We start from the raw sequence: 19,768 nt of genomic DNA on the forward strand, positions 1-19,768 counted from the left end.
CTAATACTTTACACAATTGCACTTCTTGGGATTGAAGCATGTAGCATCAATTCATCCATAAAACCAGCATTTTAAAATGTATTTTTATTTAATATATACAAATTAATCTCTAACTAGCAGTCAATTTGGGTACATACAGAATGTTAGGTGGGAGGTGGGGGCAACACTGTTTGCTGGTTTGTGTAAATATACAAATTTCCCATTTAAGTTGGGAGATTCCACTGATTCTGCCAAAGGAGTTTTAAGAGTGGAATATGGAATAAGATTATTTTCTTGGAATTCAGTGATGAATCCTGAATGAACACAAATGAATTCAGGTTCTCCATCACTCAGATAGAAAACTCACTGTACTCCACAAGACACAGAACTGAATGGTTCCACAATATTCAGGAACACAGAGTTGATTGTTCTGTGCTTTTCCTTATCTTTGCCAAGAGATGTCCGAACTGAGGAATAGAGGACACTCTGTTCTATGTTCTGGGAATGACAAAGAGAAACTCAATTTGCCTTGGCGAAGAACTCTCAGAACTGATATCAGACAAAGCTGCTGATGCTTCATGTTCACTTTATTAAAACTTTGCTAACAAAAGGTTCTCTTTTATATGGCACCTGTCACAAGCTCATTACAACCAATGAATATTTTATGCCATGTCATCATTGTTGGTAAAGACTGCAATCAATGTCAGCACAGCAAGATCCCATAAGCTAACCATGACTGAGTCAAGAAGCTGCTGAAACATCACAGCACATGGGAAGAACATCTCCTCATCTTTCAATAGACACACCCTGTGATGGCACATCCCCAGTGCCGACCCCCTCCAACAGTGCGGGTCTCCTGCGGCGCTGACCCTCTCCGACAGTGCGGGTCTCCCGCGGCGCTGAGTCTCTTCGACAGTGCGGGTCTCCCGCAGCGCTGACCCCCTCCGACAGTGCGGGTCTCCCGCAGCGCTGACCCCCTCCGACAGCGCGGGTCTCCCGCAGCACTGACCCCCTCCGACAGCGTGGGTCTCCTGCAGTGCTGCAGTGAGCTCAGGCTGGACTCTGGGTTCAGGTCACTGCACCATGTTGTAAAGCCTCATCATCTGTTCAAACCTCTGAACCAGGAGGCCCAGGTCAAGTCCCACCTGTTCCAGAGGGGTACAATGTCATCTCTGAACAGGTTCATTTGAAAGTTTGAGCCTTAGGGAAGGCTACACCCAGCTAACAGCTAAGTGCTACACTCAATTCAATAATAGGAAGCTTGTGCTAAAATACATTTCACTTTTAAGACCCTGAATTCCAAAACTGCAATCTTACAGAGTGTCAATTCCATCTCAGTGTGAAGAAGAGAAAAACAAACAGAATTGATAGCATGGCACGAATAAAGACCTAAGCTTTGCTGGCACACAAGACAAGCTGAAAGCCTCACAGCTCAAGCAGCAGACAAATACAGAACCTGCTGAGAGAGCCGGTTAAATAACTCTGAAGGCACATGAAGACAACGTCTCTGTGATCGTAAATCAAATGTATCTGACCCTGAACAGTGAGGCGGATTACACTGTGTATATCGGGTCCCTTGCTGCCCAATCACAGGAAGGATCTCAGTTTCAATCTTGTCAGTACTCGAAGTCAGCAGCTGGGTATTGAGCTGGGACAGTTTTCAGTGCATCCTCCGAAGTCCGATTCACATTCACATTCTGAATAAAAAACAATAAATGGACAAAAAAGGATTAGGGCACATCAGCTGATTTGGGAGGATGTGATGTAAATCACATATAAAGCCCAGAGCCCCACAATGCACTGTCGGACGGTCAGGGCTGAGGGAGCGCTGCGCTGTCGGAGGGTCAGTGCTGAGGGGGCGCCGCGCTGTCGGAGGGTCAGTGCTGAGGGGGCGCCGCGCTGTCGGAGGGTCAGTGAGGGAGTGCGCCATTGTCGGAGGGTCAGTGAGGGAGTGCGCCATTAGTGAAGGGCCAGTGCTAAGCCACAGTGCTTAATGGCAATCAACGTTAAATAACTAATTGAGGTCATAGTATGGGAGGCCTACATTCTTACTCAGGGATAAAGTCTCTGCAAACAAATGAACGTGTTTTAAAACTTGTGTCTTTTTCCAAGTAGCTGTGAGCTTGAGGAGCCTATAACTACATGTTGCTGTCTCTTTGGAAAAGTTTCAGCCAATAACACCCTCTTATCCTGTAGTATAATTTGTTGCAATTATCTGAAGTTTTGTATTCTTGCATTGGTCCTGATGAGTACAATACAAAAAGCTGCAACATTTCTCTCTCATCCATATTATTCAATACTTGTTCGGCTGAGCAACTATTTACTAACTGCAATTCTTGCTTTGGATTTGAATATGAATATATGATTCTCAAATTTAATAGTAAAATGATTATGATTACCTTTTCCAAGTGGATCTTTTATGATGAGTTTGTTAAACACTGTGCCTTTTAGATGGAATTGTACAATAGTTATAGAACAGAAACAGGCTATTGGGTCTGTTGTATCTGTGTTGGCCATCAGTAACAGTAATTCACCTGGAGCCTCTGTCCTATCTTGATCCTACAGACCAACATTTTCTTTTCTCTTCAATTGTTCAGTTCCCTTTTGCAAGCCTGTTAAACTTCCTTCTATTACAATCTCAGGCTATGTATTTCAGAACCTAACCACTCACTGCATGAAAAATTTTGTACGGGGAAAGGAACATTTTAGAAATCAAAGATTGTGGAACGAATACTGCATTTTTGACACCAAATAATTCCGCTCATTGTGTACAATGTTTACACTGCTTCTTTGTTTAAGCAGTGAGGGATGACACCTGCAGATGGCAGAGCCCTGGACTGCATGCACTGAGATTTGGTTGTTGGAAGTAGCTGATTGGTATCTTTAACTGGGCACAACCGTACAAACCAAATTACATTCACCTTATAGGCAGCTGACAAGCTTGTGGGTGTGAACAACTGTGTGTAACAATGCCAAAATTATTAATGTATTTCAAAGAAATTATTCCTAATACTGACCCCCAGAGAACACTACAGTGACCCAACTCTCATCCTCAAAATCTGAGGCAGGAAATCCTTCCCACCTAAGTAATTAAGATTGACATAAGGACCTTCCCCTGGCATTGCTGGTACTTAATCACAAGTAGGTGGGGGCATAACTTCACAAGAATCCAGTCAGGGTCCTTGGGGGCAGGGGCAGTGAAGAGTAGGGGTCCCTCCATCACAAGCACTCAGTATCTGATCAGGGTACCCAGTGTAAAGAAGGAGGTGGTCTGCTGAGATACTTTGTTTGCCCTTTCTACAGAGCCAGGGATACCTTCCCTAGCCTCAGTCAGCTGTGGCCAGTATTGTCAATGATCTTCAGGCCCTGGTGCTGTTGACAGGCATCGAGAGCTGTCAGCTTCTTATCCGCCTAATGTCTGGCTGACTGGGGTCTGGAGGATCTGGGTTGATTGGTCATGGTGAGTTGGGCATTAGCTGGAGAACCAGTTAATATTGAGCTCTCAGCTCTCAGAGGGCAGGATCCCAAGGAAGACCCGATTCTGGCCAGTTGTTACAACCGAGGACACAGTTTAAAAATAAGGGGTAGGCCATTTAGAACAGAGTTGAGGAAAAACTTCTTCACCCAGAGAGTGGTGGATATATGGAATGCACTGCCCCAGAAGGCAGTGGAGACCAACTCTCTGGATGCTTTCAAGAAATAAATGGTTAGAGCTCATAAACATAGTGGAATCAAGGGTTATGGGGATAAGGCAGGAACAGGATACTGACTGTGGATGATCAGCCATGATTGTAATGAATGGTGGTGCTGGCTCAAAGGGCTGCACCTATTGTCTATTGGCCCATCACTATAGGAAGTGGCACATGGTTCCGCCAATGGGCCAGATTTCTGTCGCCAACATTAAACATTCTGTCCAGTGAGTTAGAACAGTTTTGTGCTGAGAATGGGATGAATTATTACATAAAAGGCAGAAAGAAGTCTTCCCAGATAAGGAAGCTGTTGGGACATTAAACTCACTGAGTCACATCTGTGATAATCTTCAATGTGTTAATTTAGCACTTGTGTTACAGTGATAAGAATAATGACCAATCGAAAAGGACAATATGATTAAGGTAATGAAACAATGGATTGCGAACTGTGAAGTGAACATAGAACATAGAAAAGTACAGCATATACAGGCCCTTCAGCCCATGATGTTGTGCTGTGGAATAATCCTAATCCAAAAATAAAATAACCTAACCTACATGCCCCTCAATTCACGGCTGTCCATGTGCATGTCCAGCAGTTGCTTAAATGTCACTAATGACCTCACTTCCACGACTACCACTGGTAAACTAATAGAACAAAGTGCATTTTGCTAGGTCCATGTTGGTATTCTGTTACACTCATGTGAATTTTGATATGCTGTAATTTATTGGTTGTATGTAATCAGTGTGATCTGTACGCTGCACTCAATTTGTAAAGGACCATGAAGCTAAACAGATCCTGCAGTTGTGTCTCACACTGATGTCTTAGCCATAACCTAACTCTATATCATTACAGGTCTGTATAAATTCTGCTGCTCTTTTCTGTCACTTTGTCAGTTTTGTATCTGTGCTGCCTTTGGCCATTTATGCCCATAGGATTACAATGTGTTTACAACTCTATAATATTACACTGTATAAGACCCAGATTTAGAACAAGCTCAAAACAATAAAAGGTGAGGCATTGCAGGTGATGCAGATCTGAAATACAAACAAATTGCTGGAGAAATACAGCTAGCCTTGCCCCACAGAACTCTTTTTCAGAGTTCAGAAAAAGTTACTGGATCCAAACTAACTCGGTTTCTCTCTCCATAGATATTGAGAGACTTGCTGAGTTTCTCCAGCACTTTCTGTCTGTCTATCAATTAGCATACCCTCGTCAATACTCACAATCACAATCACTTCAAACAGCTCAAAGCATTGCTTGCTTCATCTAACAACCCTCATTTCTGCAGATACCAATTAATTTTGTCCTGAGTTATTGTGTTTAAACATTTCCCCACCAGGCAGACTGCTCTGCAGTTTCTGGGTTTATAGTGAATAGAGGAGTTAGTTACTTTTGGACTCTGTACCTGGGGTGTAGGATCCTCTCTTCCTGTCCAAGTTTATTGTAAACTAACAGATTTTGATCACTCTGATTATCAATAATTTTTAAAGCACCTTTCATCATGTAAGGAAGTTCCAAAGTGTTTCACATTAGTCAGTGCTGTAACAGAGGAAGAGTAGCAGCTAAATTGTGCATAGCATCTACCAGAAACTGCAACATGATGAGGGGAAGATCAACTGCTAGTTGTAATACAGTACACTCCCAATTCCACTCACCTGGATTGCACAGGGATCCCAAAACAACAGACTGAAGCTGTCAATAAATGCTAAATGCAGTAGTAGTGGTAGTTGGTAATTTACTTCCAGGACTCTACACAATGGAGGAGGTTGCTAGCCGAGGAGATTGAGGTTCATGATTGAGTGAGTTTGAGATGTAATGTTTACAGGAGGTTAATATTTAGAGGCACATATTCAGCTGAATAGACAGATTAAAAGTACCTGAGTGTAAATAGCACAATAACACAACTATAGAACAGACAAGAATGTACTAGATGCAAATAATTTCCATTTAAATGCTACAAAATTTAATTAAAATCACCTTGAAGTGAAGCGATAGACTGAAATGAAACCAGTACAATGATAAATAAAAATTCTCACCTATCTTTTGATAATTTGCACAGTTTGAACATTCTATACATCTCTGTAACTTTTATGTAATTAAAATCATTTATTCCAAACAGTGAGACATCCTATAGCAATACTGCTCAGCAAAACATACAACATTGTGCATCTGAAATAAAAGTAAATTTACACAGTAATCAACCACTTTGAAACAACTTCTTCTGAATCAATGTCAGCTGTACTGTAGAAAAGGTACTTCACTAACTTAGTCCCAGCCCATTAAAGACTGTGTTTCACTTGCCAGAATTCACTTCACTACAATGAGATATCAGTTACCAGCTGCATTGTAAGACTCCTCTTAAATTAGATCAAATTCATTTCAATTTCCAGCTCTGAGTTACATACTTCCCTTCCAGAAAACAAAGTGTGGCTATGAGGTTGTTAAACTCAATACCAGGTTAAAACAAACATGCCAAATGCAAAAAGAGTTAATAAATGTAAACAGTTTTGAAAATCTTAACATTTCCCCAAATGGTGGCTGCTCACTTTCTCATGTTGATCAGTCACTACTAAGTATTGTGGCTTTGAAGGAACACAGTCTAAACTCTCAGAAGTAAACAGTCCATTGGATGATGAATAGATGTACAATCACAGATATACTGAAAGTTACTCAGGCTGCAGACATCGGTTATAGTCCATTCAGGTCAGGCAGATCGGTGCAGGATTGGTTAGAACTGGATTTGATGATCTTCAATCACAAATTTCATTGCACTGTTACCCCAAAAAGTCTTGCGTACAGTAGCATTTAATCCACAAACACTTAATAAAACAGCCAGAAGTAAAAACATTTCTTTCCAGTATTACTTAAGGATTTGAAATAAAATCTCAAGTTGCATCATGAGGTTAGAAGCTGAGGGCTGACCCCCAGATAGGGCTGCAGTGGTGAGAGGACAGGCAGCAAGTCTCACTGGTGAGCAGGGACGGTTAGAAGGGCTTCCTCAGGAGGTCTTGAAATGTCTACATTCTGCGTGACAATAAAACAGAAAGGGTGAAGAGTAAACCAAACCAGCAGCACAGGCAGAAGGACAATGCAAATGTAGTTAACAACATGCCAAGTGCAAAACCACAGGAGCTTCCAGCCCCCGTTCCAGACTTACCCACATCCCAGGAGACTCAAAGCGGGGGTTCTGAAGGACTGTGAAGAGAGGATGGGGCCGGATGGGGAAGCGGTGGTGGGGAAAGGAATAATACTGGAGGTTATTGCAAATGAGGGAATAAGAAAGGGATGTGGTTAGGCAGGGCTGTGGGGTATTGGAGCTAGGGGGTACATGTTGGAGATTGGGGAGTATTGAGGGTGTGGGGAGGTGATGGGGGTGGAGGTTGTTGTGGGTTGGGGGGTGATGGAGTACGGAGGGCTGTTGGAGGTGGGGGATATTTTTGAGTTGTGGGTTGTATTTTGAGTTGTGGATGATTCAGGGACAACGGATTGAGGGACCCAGTGCTTGAGGCTGTGTAGTTAGTGACTGTCGCAACAGCAGGTTGGTTGTGGGCAGTGGGTGACTCTGGTGCCCAGAGCTCCCTTTCTAACCATCACTGGCCTCACACTGCGTTCCTGCGCCAGACTGTGTTTACGACTACACAAAAATGGCTCCATCTGCATTTCTTGCATTAAAAATGATGAAAGGTGAAGGAACCTTCACTTGGTTTATGACCATTCAAAACTTAACTGTCATCAATGGGTTTTTGATTGGGAAGGTGAGTCCATTACAAAATGCCAAATCATACAGATGCTGGAAATCTGAAACAAAAACAGAAAATGCTGGAGAAACTCAGCAACAGGTTTGACAGCATCAGCAGAGAGACAATGAGCGGGTCGAGTATGAGTTTGAGATGACGTCTCATCAGAATTGGGGCCATGATTATCAAATTGTCAGTGGCATGAAATTCAGGAAAAATAACTTTTACATTGAGTGTTAAGAATTTTATTTATTTATTCTCAGGACATGAGCAAAACTGGCATTTACTTTAACTCAGCAGTCCCTAATTGCTTCAAGAATGTGGAACTCGTTATCACTGGGCGTGGTCAAAGCAAAAAGTAGCATTTCAGAAGTGGATAAACACAAGACTAAAGTGTGTGTCAATGGGGTTAGATGGAAAAAGCCAGGAGGAAGTTTGAGGGCAGCATCAGCAGGAGACAGTGGATTAGTGCTGATGTCACCAGAATAATAATCTAGAGGCCAAGGCAAAAGCCCTGCAACCTGGTACGTCAGCTGTTTAGAATCTGAAACTAAACCTGGAATTAAGGGCTAGTCTCCGCGATAGAGACCCTGAAAATATCATCAATTGTTGTAGAAAGCCCATCATAATACTTTTCAGTGAAGGAAATCTGCCGTCCTTACAGTGTCTGGCCTACATGCGACCCCAAGACACATAGCAATGCAGCTGATTCTTAACTGCCCTGAGACCAAGCAAAAGACTCAGTTCAAGGGCAGTCAGGGTGGGTAACACTAGACTCGCAATATGTACCAATGACAGCCACATGAAAATTTATACAGTCAGTCATACAGCATAGAAACAAACCCTTTGGTCCAAGTCTTCCATGCTGACCGGACATCCCAATCTGACCTAGTCCTATTGCCAGCATTTGGCCCATATCCTTCTAAACCCTTCCTATCCATGCACCCACTCAGATGCCTTTTAAATGTTATAACTGTACCCAACTCCATCATGTCCTCTGGCACTTTTCCATACACACACCACCCACTGTGTGAAAAAGTTATTCCTCAGGTCCTTTTGAAGTCTTGCCCCTCTCACCTTAAATCTGTGTCCTCTACTTTTGAACTCTACAAAAAAGACCTCAACTATTCACCCTAACCATGCCCTCATGATTTTATAAACCTCTGTAAGCTCACCCCTCAGCCTCTGTTGCTCCAGGAAAAACAGTCCCAGCCTATTCAGCCTTCGCCTGTAGCTCAAACCCTCCATTCCCAGTAACACACTTGTAAATCTCTTCGGCACCCATTCAAGTTTTAACAGCAAGCTTCCTTTAGAAGGGTGACCAGGATTGTACACAGACAATATCCTTGTGGAACGGCAATTTGGATTTTTCAAACAAGAGATAATCTCACATTTAGTATTTCACAACCAATGGCTTAAGTGCAGGGAAGTGCTGTCAGATTCAGAAACATGCAGTGCCTGTACAAGGTTGGTAGGATCTAACTGATAACTAATAAATATGAAATGCAACTTTGGGCAAATTGGTTAAGGAACAAATGCTAAACAAAAACCAAAAGAACTGCGGATGCTGAAAATTAGAAACAAAAACAGAAATTGCTGGAAAAGTTCAGCGGGTCTGGCAGCATCTGTGGAGAGAAATCAGAGTTAATGTTTCAGGTCCAGCGACACTTCCTCAGCACTTAGGAAGTAAGAAAGGAACGTTGATCAAGATCCCAGCAGATCTCACTCTTCATCGAATAACGTTATGGCATCTTCTATATCTTTGAAGTTTATGGATGACATGAAATTTGGAGGAATAGTAATCTGTGAAGAAGACAATGTGGAATTCCTTAAGGACACTGACAATTTAGTGGGGTGGGTGAGTAAATGGCAGGTGATGTTCAATGCAGAGAAGTGATGCATTTTGGTGGGAAGAGCATTGAAAGACAATGTAAAATAGTGGTACAATTCTAAAGGGACTGCAGGAGGAGAGGGTGCTGGATGTATTTGTGCATAGATCAGTGAAGGTGGCAGGACAGGTAGAGAAAGCAGTTATAAAGCAAACAGTGTCCTTGGCTGATTTCCTGAGAGAAAAGGACATTTGTGAACCAAATGGGTTTTTAATGACAGTGATTGCTTCATGATCACTTTCAGCAACACTAGCCATTTTGTTCAAACTACTTCATTATTTGTTAATTAATTGAGTTTAATTTCACCAGCTGCTGTGGTGGAATTTGAAGGCATGCCCCAGAGTATTTGCTGAAGCCTTTGGATTACTATCTCAGTAACATTATCCCAAATAATGGACAGCCCACCAATGAGGCTAGAACTTCTATAAATGAGGAGTATAGTAACGAATAGTCAGAATGGACTATTAATGTTTCAAGGTGACAACAAAGAGTGGACAAAGGAGTGGACGCTAGATGTCATTTATCTGAATGTGTAATTCCGTTCCTGAAAATAGACTCATGAATATTCATGTTTTTTTAATAAAGTCAGAGAATATGGAGTTAGGGAATGAATGGCAGAATGGATTGCTGTCAGAACAGCACTATCAAGGCAGAAAACATCAAGTGGGAGCAACAGAGAGTTAGTGACAGAAATTGGGAAGTGATGTTCAACAAGGCTCAGTCACGGGGCCATTGCAGTTCACAATTTTCATCAATGACTTGGATTTTGGAATCCGAAACGCAATTCCTAGATTTGCAGATGACATCAGATTGAGAAGAATAGAGGGTGGAGTAGAGGAGCAAAGAGATCTCTGGTGTACAAATACACCACCACTAAAGATTGTATCACAAGCTGCATCTAGAAGCACAGGATAGAAAATTGGACAAGTTATTAAACCAGTACTGAACCTTAGTTTGACCACATTTATGAGTACTCCAGGCAGTCAAGTCACCATCCTATTAATAAGGGTACAGAGGCACTGGAGACGGTCAGGAAAGATTTATGGGGATGATGCCAGAAAAATCAAGGAAGGATTGACCAGCTGGGTCTGTTTTCTCATGGGAAAAGGCTGAGGGTAATCTAATGGGGATCTTTAGATTGATGAAAGGTTTTGATTGCATGGATATAGAGACAATGTCTTCTCTTGTGGGCAAGAGCAGAACAAGAGGCCATCAGTATGGGAGTAACTAAGAGGTCAGGAATTCAGGAAAAATGCCCTTAGCCTGGGAGTGGTGAGAATGTGGAATTCCGCGGCACAAAGACTGGGTGAGGGAATGTGTATCAATGTATTTATGGGAAAACTAGACAAGCCAATGAGGGGGAAAGGAACTGGCGTTTACAGTAATTAGAAAGATGGGAGGGGGCTCGAGTGAAGCATAAACAATGGCAATGTTGTGCCCATGGCCTGTTTCTGCCATGTGGCTGATGTAACATATCCCACCTAAAGGAAAATCCCAATGAGTATTTTAAAAAAAAGAGCATTCAGACTTTGAGTGATAGGTAGAAAGTAACCTTCCAAAAGACAATCTAACTACTGCCTCTTGACACTCAATAGTGCTACATTCACCAAAATCCCCCAGTATCAACATCCTGGGGTTACTATTGACCAGAAACTCAACTGGACTTGCCATACTATTATATATACACGTACAGACAATGACTGCAAAAGCAGGTCAGAAGCTTGGCACCCTGCAGCGAATGACTCCTTAAAGCCTGTCCACCATCTACAAAGCACAAGTCAGGAGTGAGATGGGATACTTCCAATTTGCCTGGATGAGGAGTGCAGCTCCGACAATAATCAAGAAACTTGGCACCATCCAAGACAAAGCAGCCTATTTACTTTGCGCCACATCCACAAGCATCTACTCCCTCCACCACTGAAGCTCAGCAACAGCAGAGGGTGTACCATCTACAAGATGCACTGCAGAAATTCACTAAGGCTCCTTAGACGGCACCTTCCAAACTCATTATCACTTACATGAAGAAGGACAAGAGTAGCAAGTACATGAGAACACCAATCCCTACAAGTTCCTCTCCAACACACTCACTATCCTGACTTGGAAGTATATCGTTGTACCTTCAGTGCTGCTGGGTCAAAACCCTGGAATTCCCTTCCTAAGGATATTGAGAGTCCACCTGCAGCATATGACTGCAGTGGTTCAAGAAAGCAGCTCACCACCACCTTCTCAGGGCAACTAGGGATGGGCAAGAAATGCTGCCGCAGCCAACGGGGCCCACATCGCAATGAATTTTTAAAAAAAATTTTCTTCAACAAATTTAAAGTAGTTATACATGATTTTTATTTCATAAAGCCATGATGACTCTGATTGAATACCCTGAAGTTTCCTAAATGCCCTGCTCCATCTGATATTTTTGTATGACGTGGTCTGAGCACTTCCTTATACATTAGCTAATGTATCATATACAACAAAGACTGGGATCTTGTTGAGACAGATATCTTGAAGTTTATTAACAACAGTATTTACACTGTTATACAGTTTCATATGCACAGACTGAGTTCTATTATTGCCGATGCAATGCATAGTCCCTGTTGCTATAACTACCAATGATATTTACCAGAACAAGTACACTGCCTTTCTGCAATTTATGCAATATGGAGCATTCCATTTTTCTCCTTTAAAGAATGCAAACTCTTCCAATAAACATCCACAAGGAAACATATTGATACATTACCTCTACACATTCAGATAACAATGTAGTGAAGGTACAGCACAACATATTCTTGTACTTTCACAATCATTCTGACTTGGTTGTGTGGCTTCACTCTACAGTGTCATCGCAGATGGTGGAGTGCCATGTGATGGAGGTGTCTGGTTGTTGTCTGGAATGATGTCCTCATTGTCCAAGTCAACACCCTGTGTGACAGGTGGTTGATGGAATACAGTTTGGAAATGTCATCAGTGATAATGGGAACTGCAGATGCTGGAGAATCCAAGGTAATGAAATGTGAGGCTGGATGAACACAGCAGGCCCAGCAGCATCTCAGGAGCGCAAAAGCTGACGTTTCGGGCCTAGACCCTTCATCAGAGAGGGGGATGGGGTGACGGTTCTGGAATAAATAGGGAGAGAGGGGAAGGCGGACCTAAGATGGAGAGAAAAGAAGATAGGTGGAGAGGAGAGTATAGGTGGGGAGGTAGGGAGGGGATGGGTCAGTCCAGGGAACAAGGACTGGTCAAGGAGGTGAGATGAGATTAGTAGGTAGGAGATGGAGGTGCGGCTTGGGGTGGGAGGAGGGGATGGGTGAGAGGAAGAACAGGTTAGGGAGGCAGAGACAGGTTGGACTAATTTTGGGATGCAGTGGGTGGAGGGGAAGAGCTGGGCTGGTTGTGTGGTGCAGTGGGGCGGGGGGGACAAACTGGGCTGGTTTTGGGATGCGGTGGGGGAAGGGGAGATTTTGAAGCTGGTGAAGTCCACATTGATACCATTGGGCTGCAGGGTTCCCAGGCGGAATATGAGTTGCTGTTCCTGCAACCTTCGGGTGGCATCATTGTGGCACTGCAGGAGGCCCGTGATGGACATGCCATCTAAAGAATGGGAGGGGGAGTGGAAATGGTTTGCGACTGGGAGGTGCAGTTGTTTATTATGAACCGAGCGGAGGTGTTCTGGAAAGCGGTCCCCAAGCCTCCGCTTGGTTTCCCCAATGTAGAGAAAGCCGCACCGGGTACAGTGGATGCAGTATACCACATTGGCAGATGTGCAGGTGAACCTCTGCTTAATATGGAAAGTCATCTTGGGGCCTGGGATAGGGGTGAGGGAGGAGGTGTGGGGGCAAGTGTAGCATTTTCTGCGGTTGCAGGGGAAGGTGCCGGGTGTGGTGGGGTTGGAGGGCAGTGTGGAGCGAACAAGGGAGTCACGGAGAGAGTGGTCTCTCCGGAAAGCAGACAGGGGTGGGGATGGAAAAATGTCTTGGGTGGTGGGGTCGAATTGTAGATGGCGGAAGTGTCGGAGGATGATGCGTTGTATCTGGAGGTTGGTGGGGTGGTGTGTGAGAACGAGGGGGATCCTCTTTGGGCGGTTGTGGCGGGGACTGGGTGTGAGGGATATGTTGTGGAAACCCCGCCCCCGCCACAACCGCCCAAAGAGGATCCCCCTCGTTCTCACACACCACCCCACCAACCTCCGGATACAACGCATCATCCTCCGACACTTCCGCCATCTACAATCCGACCCCACCACCCAAGACATTTTTCCATCCCCACCCCTGTCTGCTTTCCGGAGAGACCACTCTCTCCGTGACTCCCTTGTTCGCTCCACACTGCCCTCCAACCCCACCACACCCGGCACCTTCCCCTGCAACCGCAGAAAATGCTACACTTGCCCCCACACCTCCATCCCAGGCCCCAAGATGACTTTCCAAATTAAGCAGAGGTTCACCTGCACATCTGCCAATGTGGTATACTGCATCCACTGTACCCGATGTGGCTTCCTCTACATTGGGGAAACCAAGCGGAGGCTTGGGGACCGCTTTGCAGAACACCTCTGCTCCGTTCGCAATAAACAACTGCACCTCCCAGTCGCAAACCATTTCCACTCCCCCTCCCATTCTTTAGATGGCATGTCCATCACGGGCCTCCTGCAGTGCCACAATGATGCAACCCGAAGGTTGCAGGAACAGCAACTCATATTCCGCTTGGGAACCCTGCAGCCCAATGGTATCAATGTGGACTTCACCAGCTTCAAAACCTCCCCTTCCCCCACCGCATCCCAAAACCAGCCCAGCTCTTCCCCTCCACCCACTGCACCACACAACCAGCCCAGCTCTTCCCCTCCACCCACTGCATCCCAAAATCAGTCCAACATGTCTCTGCCTCCCTAACCTGTTCTTCCTCTCACCCATCCCTTCCTCCCACCCCAAGCCGCATCTCCATCCCCTGCCTACTAACCTCATCCCACCTCCTTGACCTGTCCGTCTTCCCTAGACTGGCCTATCCCCTCCCTACCTCCCCACCTATACTCTCCTCTCCACCTATCTTCTTTTCTCTCCATCTTCGGTCCGCCTCCCCCTCTCTCCCTATTTTTTCCGGAACCCTCACCCCATCCCCCTCTCTGATGAAGGGTCTAGGCCCGAAATGTCAGCTTTTGTGCTCCTGAGATGCTGCTGGGCCTGCTGTGTTCATCCAGCCTCACATTTCATTATCTTGGAAATGTCATCTATTTTTTCACAGGACATGACCGCTCCTCATTACGATGTCATAAGGGTGTTCATGGCAAGACAATATCTTTTCACAAACCAGTGTGTTTGTTTGAAAGTCGAACACAAAGTGTGAGAGATGACAGGTTGTATGTCTTCTTTCAGATGATGCATTGTCTTTAAATTTGCCAGTTGCAAGAAACCTGTCTGCGTAAAGGCCAATTACAGATCATGGACAGACTCGATGTTGCAGTCTAGAATCTCTGCGGTTGGAATTGATGGATTGTCACCTCATAGCCCACAATAATATGTCGGTCTGTGCAGGCTGGTAGAAGAATTGCTGGCGCAGCTGCTTCAACAATTATAAAGATTTTCAGATGTTCATCTCAATGAGCCATATTGACATTTAAGATGCAGAACATCAATACAAGAGATGTCAGACCCACTATAAACTGTTAGCTTATCATCTGTAGTCTGTACCATACTGTGCTAGCTTCCTGAGTACACTTCACTGCAATCACAGTAGTGTGTACTGTTATAAGATACACTTCAGAAATTCATCAACGTTCCTCCAGCAGCACCTTCAAAACTACAACCACTACCACCTAGGACAACAGCAGCAGATACACAGGAACACTACACCCTGAAACTTCCTTTCTAAACCACTCATCATCCTGACTAGGAAATATATCAACTCTCTTTCAATGTTGCTGGGTCAAAATCCTGGAGCTCCCTCCGTAACAGTATTTGAGGGTGCTCCGACACCCCAAAACATTGCATCGTTTCAAGAAAGCAGCTCACTGCAATATTCTCAAGCAGCAACGAGGGACAGGCAATAAATGCTGGCCCAGCCAACAACACCCACATCCTGTGAACAAATGAAAACAAGTGAATAAATGACTGCAAATTACTGAGAGAAGAGGAAGGGACAAAAACAAAATCCAGATTTTGGCCTCAATCTCAAGACAAATCTTCATGGGAATATAATGTGAGGCTGGATGAACACAGCAGGCCAAGCAGCATCTCAGGAGCACAAAAGCTGACGTTTCGGGCCTAGACCCTTCATCAGAGAGGGGGATGGGGGGAGGGAACTGGAATAAATAGGGAGAGAGGGGGAGGCGGACCGAAGATGGAGAGTAAAGAAGATAGGTGGAGAGAGTGTAGGTGGGGAGGTAGGGAGGGGATAGGTCAGTCCAGGGAAGACGGACAGGTCAAGGAGGTGGGATGAGGTTAGTAGGTAGCTGGGGGTGCGGCTTGGGGTGGGAGGAAGGGATGGGTGAGAGGAAGAACCGGTTAGGGAGGCAGAGACAGGTTGGACTGGTTTTGGGATGCAGTGGGTGGGGGGGAAGAGCTGGGCTGGTTGTGTGGTGCAGTGGGGGGAGGGGATGAACTGGGCTGGTTGAGGGATGCAGTGGGGGAAGGGGAGATTTTGAAACTGGTGAAGTCCACATTGATACCATATGGCTGCAGGGTTCCCAGGCGGAATATGAGTTGCTGTTCCTGCAACCTTCGGGTGGCATCATGGTGGCAGTGCAGGAGGCCCATGATGGACATGTCATCAAGAGAATGGGAGGGGGAGTGGAAATGGTTTGCGACTGGGAGGTGCAGTTGTTTGTTGCGAACTGAGCGGAGGTGTTCTGCAAAGCGGTCCCCAAGCCTCCGCTTGGTTTCCCCAATGTAGAGAAAGCCGCACCGGGTACAGTGGATGCAGTATACCACATTGGCAGATGTGCAGGTGAACCTCTGCTTAATGTGGAATGTCATCTTGGGGCCTGGGATGGGGGTGAGGGAGGAGGTGTGGGGACAAGTGTAGCATTTCCTGCGGTTGCAGGGGAAGGTGCCGGGTGTGGTGGGGTTGGAGGGCAGTGTGGAGCGAACAAGGGAGTCACGGAGAGAGTGGTCTCTCCGGAAAGCAGACAGGGGTGGGGATGGAAAAATGTCTTGGGTGGTGGGGTCGGATTGTAAATGGCGGAAGTGTCGGAGGATAATGCGTTGTATCCGGAGGTTGGTAGGGTGGTGTGTGAGAACGAGGGGGATCCTCTTGGGGCGGTTGTGGCGGGGGCGGGGTGTGAGGGATGTGTCGCGGGAAATGCGGGAGACGCGGTCAAGGGCGTTCTCAATCACCGTGGGGGGGAAGTTGCGGTCCTTAAAGAACTTGGACATCTGGGATGTGCGGGAGTGGAATGTCTTATCGTGGGAGCAGATGCGGCGGAGGCGGAGGAATTGGGAATAGGGGATGGAATTTTTGCAGGAGGGTGGGTGGGAGGAGGTGTATTCTAGGTAGCTGTGGGAGTCGGTGGGCTTGTAATGGACATCAGTTACAAGCTGGTTGCCTGAGATGGAGACTGAGAGGTCCAGGAAGGTGAGGGATGTGCTGGAGATGGCCCAGGTGAACTGAAGGTTGGGGTGGAAGGTGTTGGTGAAGTGGATGAACTGTTCGAGCTCCTCTGGGGAGCAAGAGGCGGCGCCGATACAGTCATCAATGTACCGGAGGAAGAGGTGGGGTTTGGGGCCTGTGTAGGTGCGGAAGATGGACTGTTCCACGTAACCTACAAAGAGGCAGGCATAGCTGGGGCCCATGCGGGTGCCCATGGCCACCCACCATTCATGACCTCATCACCTCAGGGGACCTCCCACCCACAGCCTCCAACCTCATTGTTCCCCAACCCCGCACGGCCCGTTTCTATCTCCTTCCCAAAATCCACAAACCTGCCTGCCCTGGTCGACCCATCGTCTCAGCCTGCTCCTGCCCCACCGAACTCATCTCCACCTATCTGGACTCCATTTTCTCCCCTTTGGTCCAGGAACTCCCCACCTATGTCCGTGACACCACCCACGCCCTCCACCTCCTCCAGGACTTCCAATTCCCTGGCCCCCAACACCTCATATTCACCATGGACGTCCAGTCCCTGTACACCTGCATTCCGCATGGAGATGGCCTCAAGGCCCTCCGCTTCTTCCTGTCCCGCAGGCCCGACCAGGCCCCCTCCACCGACACTCTCATCCGCCTAGCGGAACTCGTCCTCACACTCAACAACTTCTCTTTTGACTCCTCCCACTTCCTACAGACTAAGGGGGTGGCCATGGGCACCCGCATGGGCCCCAGCTATGCCTGCCTCTTTGTAGGTTACGTGGAACAGTCCATCTTCCGCACCTACACAGGCCCCAAACCCCACCTCTTCCTCCGGTACATTGATGACTGTATCGGCGCCGCCTCTTGCTCCCCAGAGGAGCTCGAACAGTTCATCCACTTCACCAACACCTTCCACCCCAACCTTCAGTTCACCTGGGCCATCTCCAGCACATCCCTCACCTTCCTGGACCTCTCAGTCTCCATCTCAGGCAACCAGCTTGTAACTGATGTCCATTACAAGCCCACCGACTCCCACAGCTACCTAGAATACACCTCCTCCCACCCACCCTCCTGCAAAAATTCCATCCCCTATTCCCAATTCCTCCGCCTCCGCCGCATCTGCTCCCACGATAAGACATTCCACTCCCGCACATCCCAGATGTCCAAGTTCTTTAAGGACCGCAACTTCCCCCCCACGGTGATTGAGAACGCCCTTGACCGCGTCTCCCGCATTTCCCGCGACACATCCCTCACACCCCGCCCCCGCCACAACCGCCCCAAGAGGATCCCCCTCGTTCTCACACACCACCCTACCAACCTCCGGATACAACGCATTATCCTCCGACACTTCCGCCATTTACAATCCGACCCCACCACCCAAGACATTTTTCCATCCCCACCCCTGTCTGCTTTCCGGAGAGACCACTCTCTCCGTGACTCCCTTGTTCGCTCCACACTGCCCTCCAACCCCACCACACCCGGCACCTTCCCCTGCAACCGCAGGAAATGCTACACTTGTCCCCACACCTCCTCCCTCACCCCCATCCCAGGCCCCAAGATGACATTCCACATTAAGCAGAGGTTCACCTGCACATCTGCCAATGTGGTATACTGCATCCACTGTACCCGGTGCGGCTTTCTCTACATTGGGGAAACCAAGCGGAGGCTTGGGGACCGCTTTGCAGAACACCTCCGCTCAGTTCGCAACAAACAACTGCACCTCCCAGTCGCAAACCATTTCCACTCCCCCTCCCATTCTCTTGATGACATGTCCATCATGGGCCTCCTGCACTGCCACCATGATGCCACCCGAAGGTTGCAGGAACAGCAACTCATATTCCGCCTGGGAACCCTGCAGCCATATGGTATCAATGTGGACTTCACCAGTTTCAAAATCTCCCCTTCCCCCACTGCATCCCTCAACCAGCCCAGTTCATCCCCTCCCCCCACTGCACCACACAACCAGCCCAGCTCTTCCCCCCCACCCACTGCATCCCAAAACCAGTCCAACCTGTCTCTGCCTCCCTAACCGGTTCTTCCTCTCACCCATCCCTTCCTCCCACCCCAAGCCGCACCCCCAGCTACCTACTAACCTCATCCCACCTCCTTGACCTGTCCGTCTTCCCTGGACTGACCTATCCCCTCCCTACCTCCCCACCTACACCCTCTCCACCTATCTTCTTTACTCTCCATCTTCGGTCCGCCTCCCCCTCTCTCCCTATTTATTCCAGTTCCCTCCCCCCATCCCCCTCTCTGATGAAGGGTCTAGGCCCGAAACGTCAGCTTTTGTGCTCCTGAGATGCTGCTTGGCCTGCTGTGTTCATCCAGCCTCACATTTTATTATCTTGGAATCTCCAGCATCTGCAGTTCCCATTATCTCTTCATGGGAATATTTACCACCACTGACAACAGCTGCAGTAACATTTGTCAAACTGACTAGAGTGTTTCTGATGAAATAAGTTCATTGGGTTTTCTATCTTACCTCAGGCCTTTCTCGGTGTGTGTTGACAGCTTCAATATTCAGGAAAATAGATTCAACCTTACATCCTAAAGTGGGAAAAAAAATGCAAACAACATTAATTCCCAATTAAAGCATCAATGTTATCGCGAGTTTCATGTAAAGCTCCTCAATATCTCCTGTCTATGAAAATCTAAAGGTCAAATAGCTCTCAACATGTCATCTGCCTCTGAACAATTCTTGCTTTTCTTTCTCTTTGGGTTCAGATGCTTCATCAACTGAAATAACAGAAGAATCACCTCTTTTGACAAGAAACGTATCCATTTCGTCCAGAATCTAAGTCTTAGACAAGTGGCACAAGTAAAAACAAACCCAAAAATATTTTCGTTTTAAAACCGTGCTGGCATGAAAAGTGTCTAGGCAGGCAGGCCAATTCAACAGCAATTACAACTATGGCCCTCGTTACTGAG

At 46.6% G+C, this 19,768-nt stretch overlaps 1 protein-coding gene across 5 annotated transcripts in view; it reads right to left on the minus strand.

The window, feature by feature from the left end:
- Nucleotides 1–390: 390 nt before the first annotated feature.
- LOC125460176 (6-phosphofructo-2-kinase/fructose-2,6-bisphosphatase 4-like) overlaps nucleotides 391–19,768 on the minus strand; it is a 127,177-nt gene continuing 107,799 nt past the window's right edge. For 2 of the 5 annotated variants that reach the window (XM_048547311.2, XM_048547312.2), the window contains exons 14-15: nucleotides 19,323–19,387; nucleotides 393–1,676 (exon numbers count right to left, since the gene is read on the minus strand). In XM_048547311.2, the coding sequence (XP_048403268.1) occupies nucleotides 1,596–1,676; nucleotides 19,323–19,387 (146 nt within the window). In that variant the 3' untranslated portion in view covers nucleotides 393–1,595. Of the gene's footprint in view, nucleotides 1,677–5,609; nucleotides 6,694–19,322; nucleotides 19,388–19,768 lie in introns of those variants that run through there. The other 3 variants (XM_048547310.2, XM_048547308.2, XM_048547309.2) reach the window with 3 other exon arrangements.

This window comes from Stegostoma tigrinum, chromosome 11, assembly GCF_030684315.1.
Source record: "Stegostoma tigrinum isolate sSteTig4 chromosome 11, sSteTig4.hap1, whole genome shotgun sequence".
Lineage (NCBI taxonomy): Eukaryota > Metazoa > Chordata > Chondrichthyes > Orectolobiformes > Stegostomatidae > Stegostoma > Stegostoma tigrinum.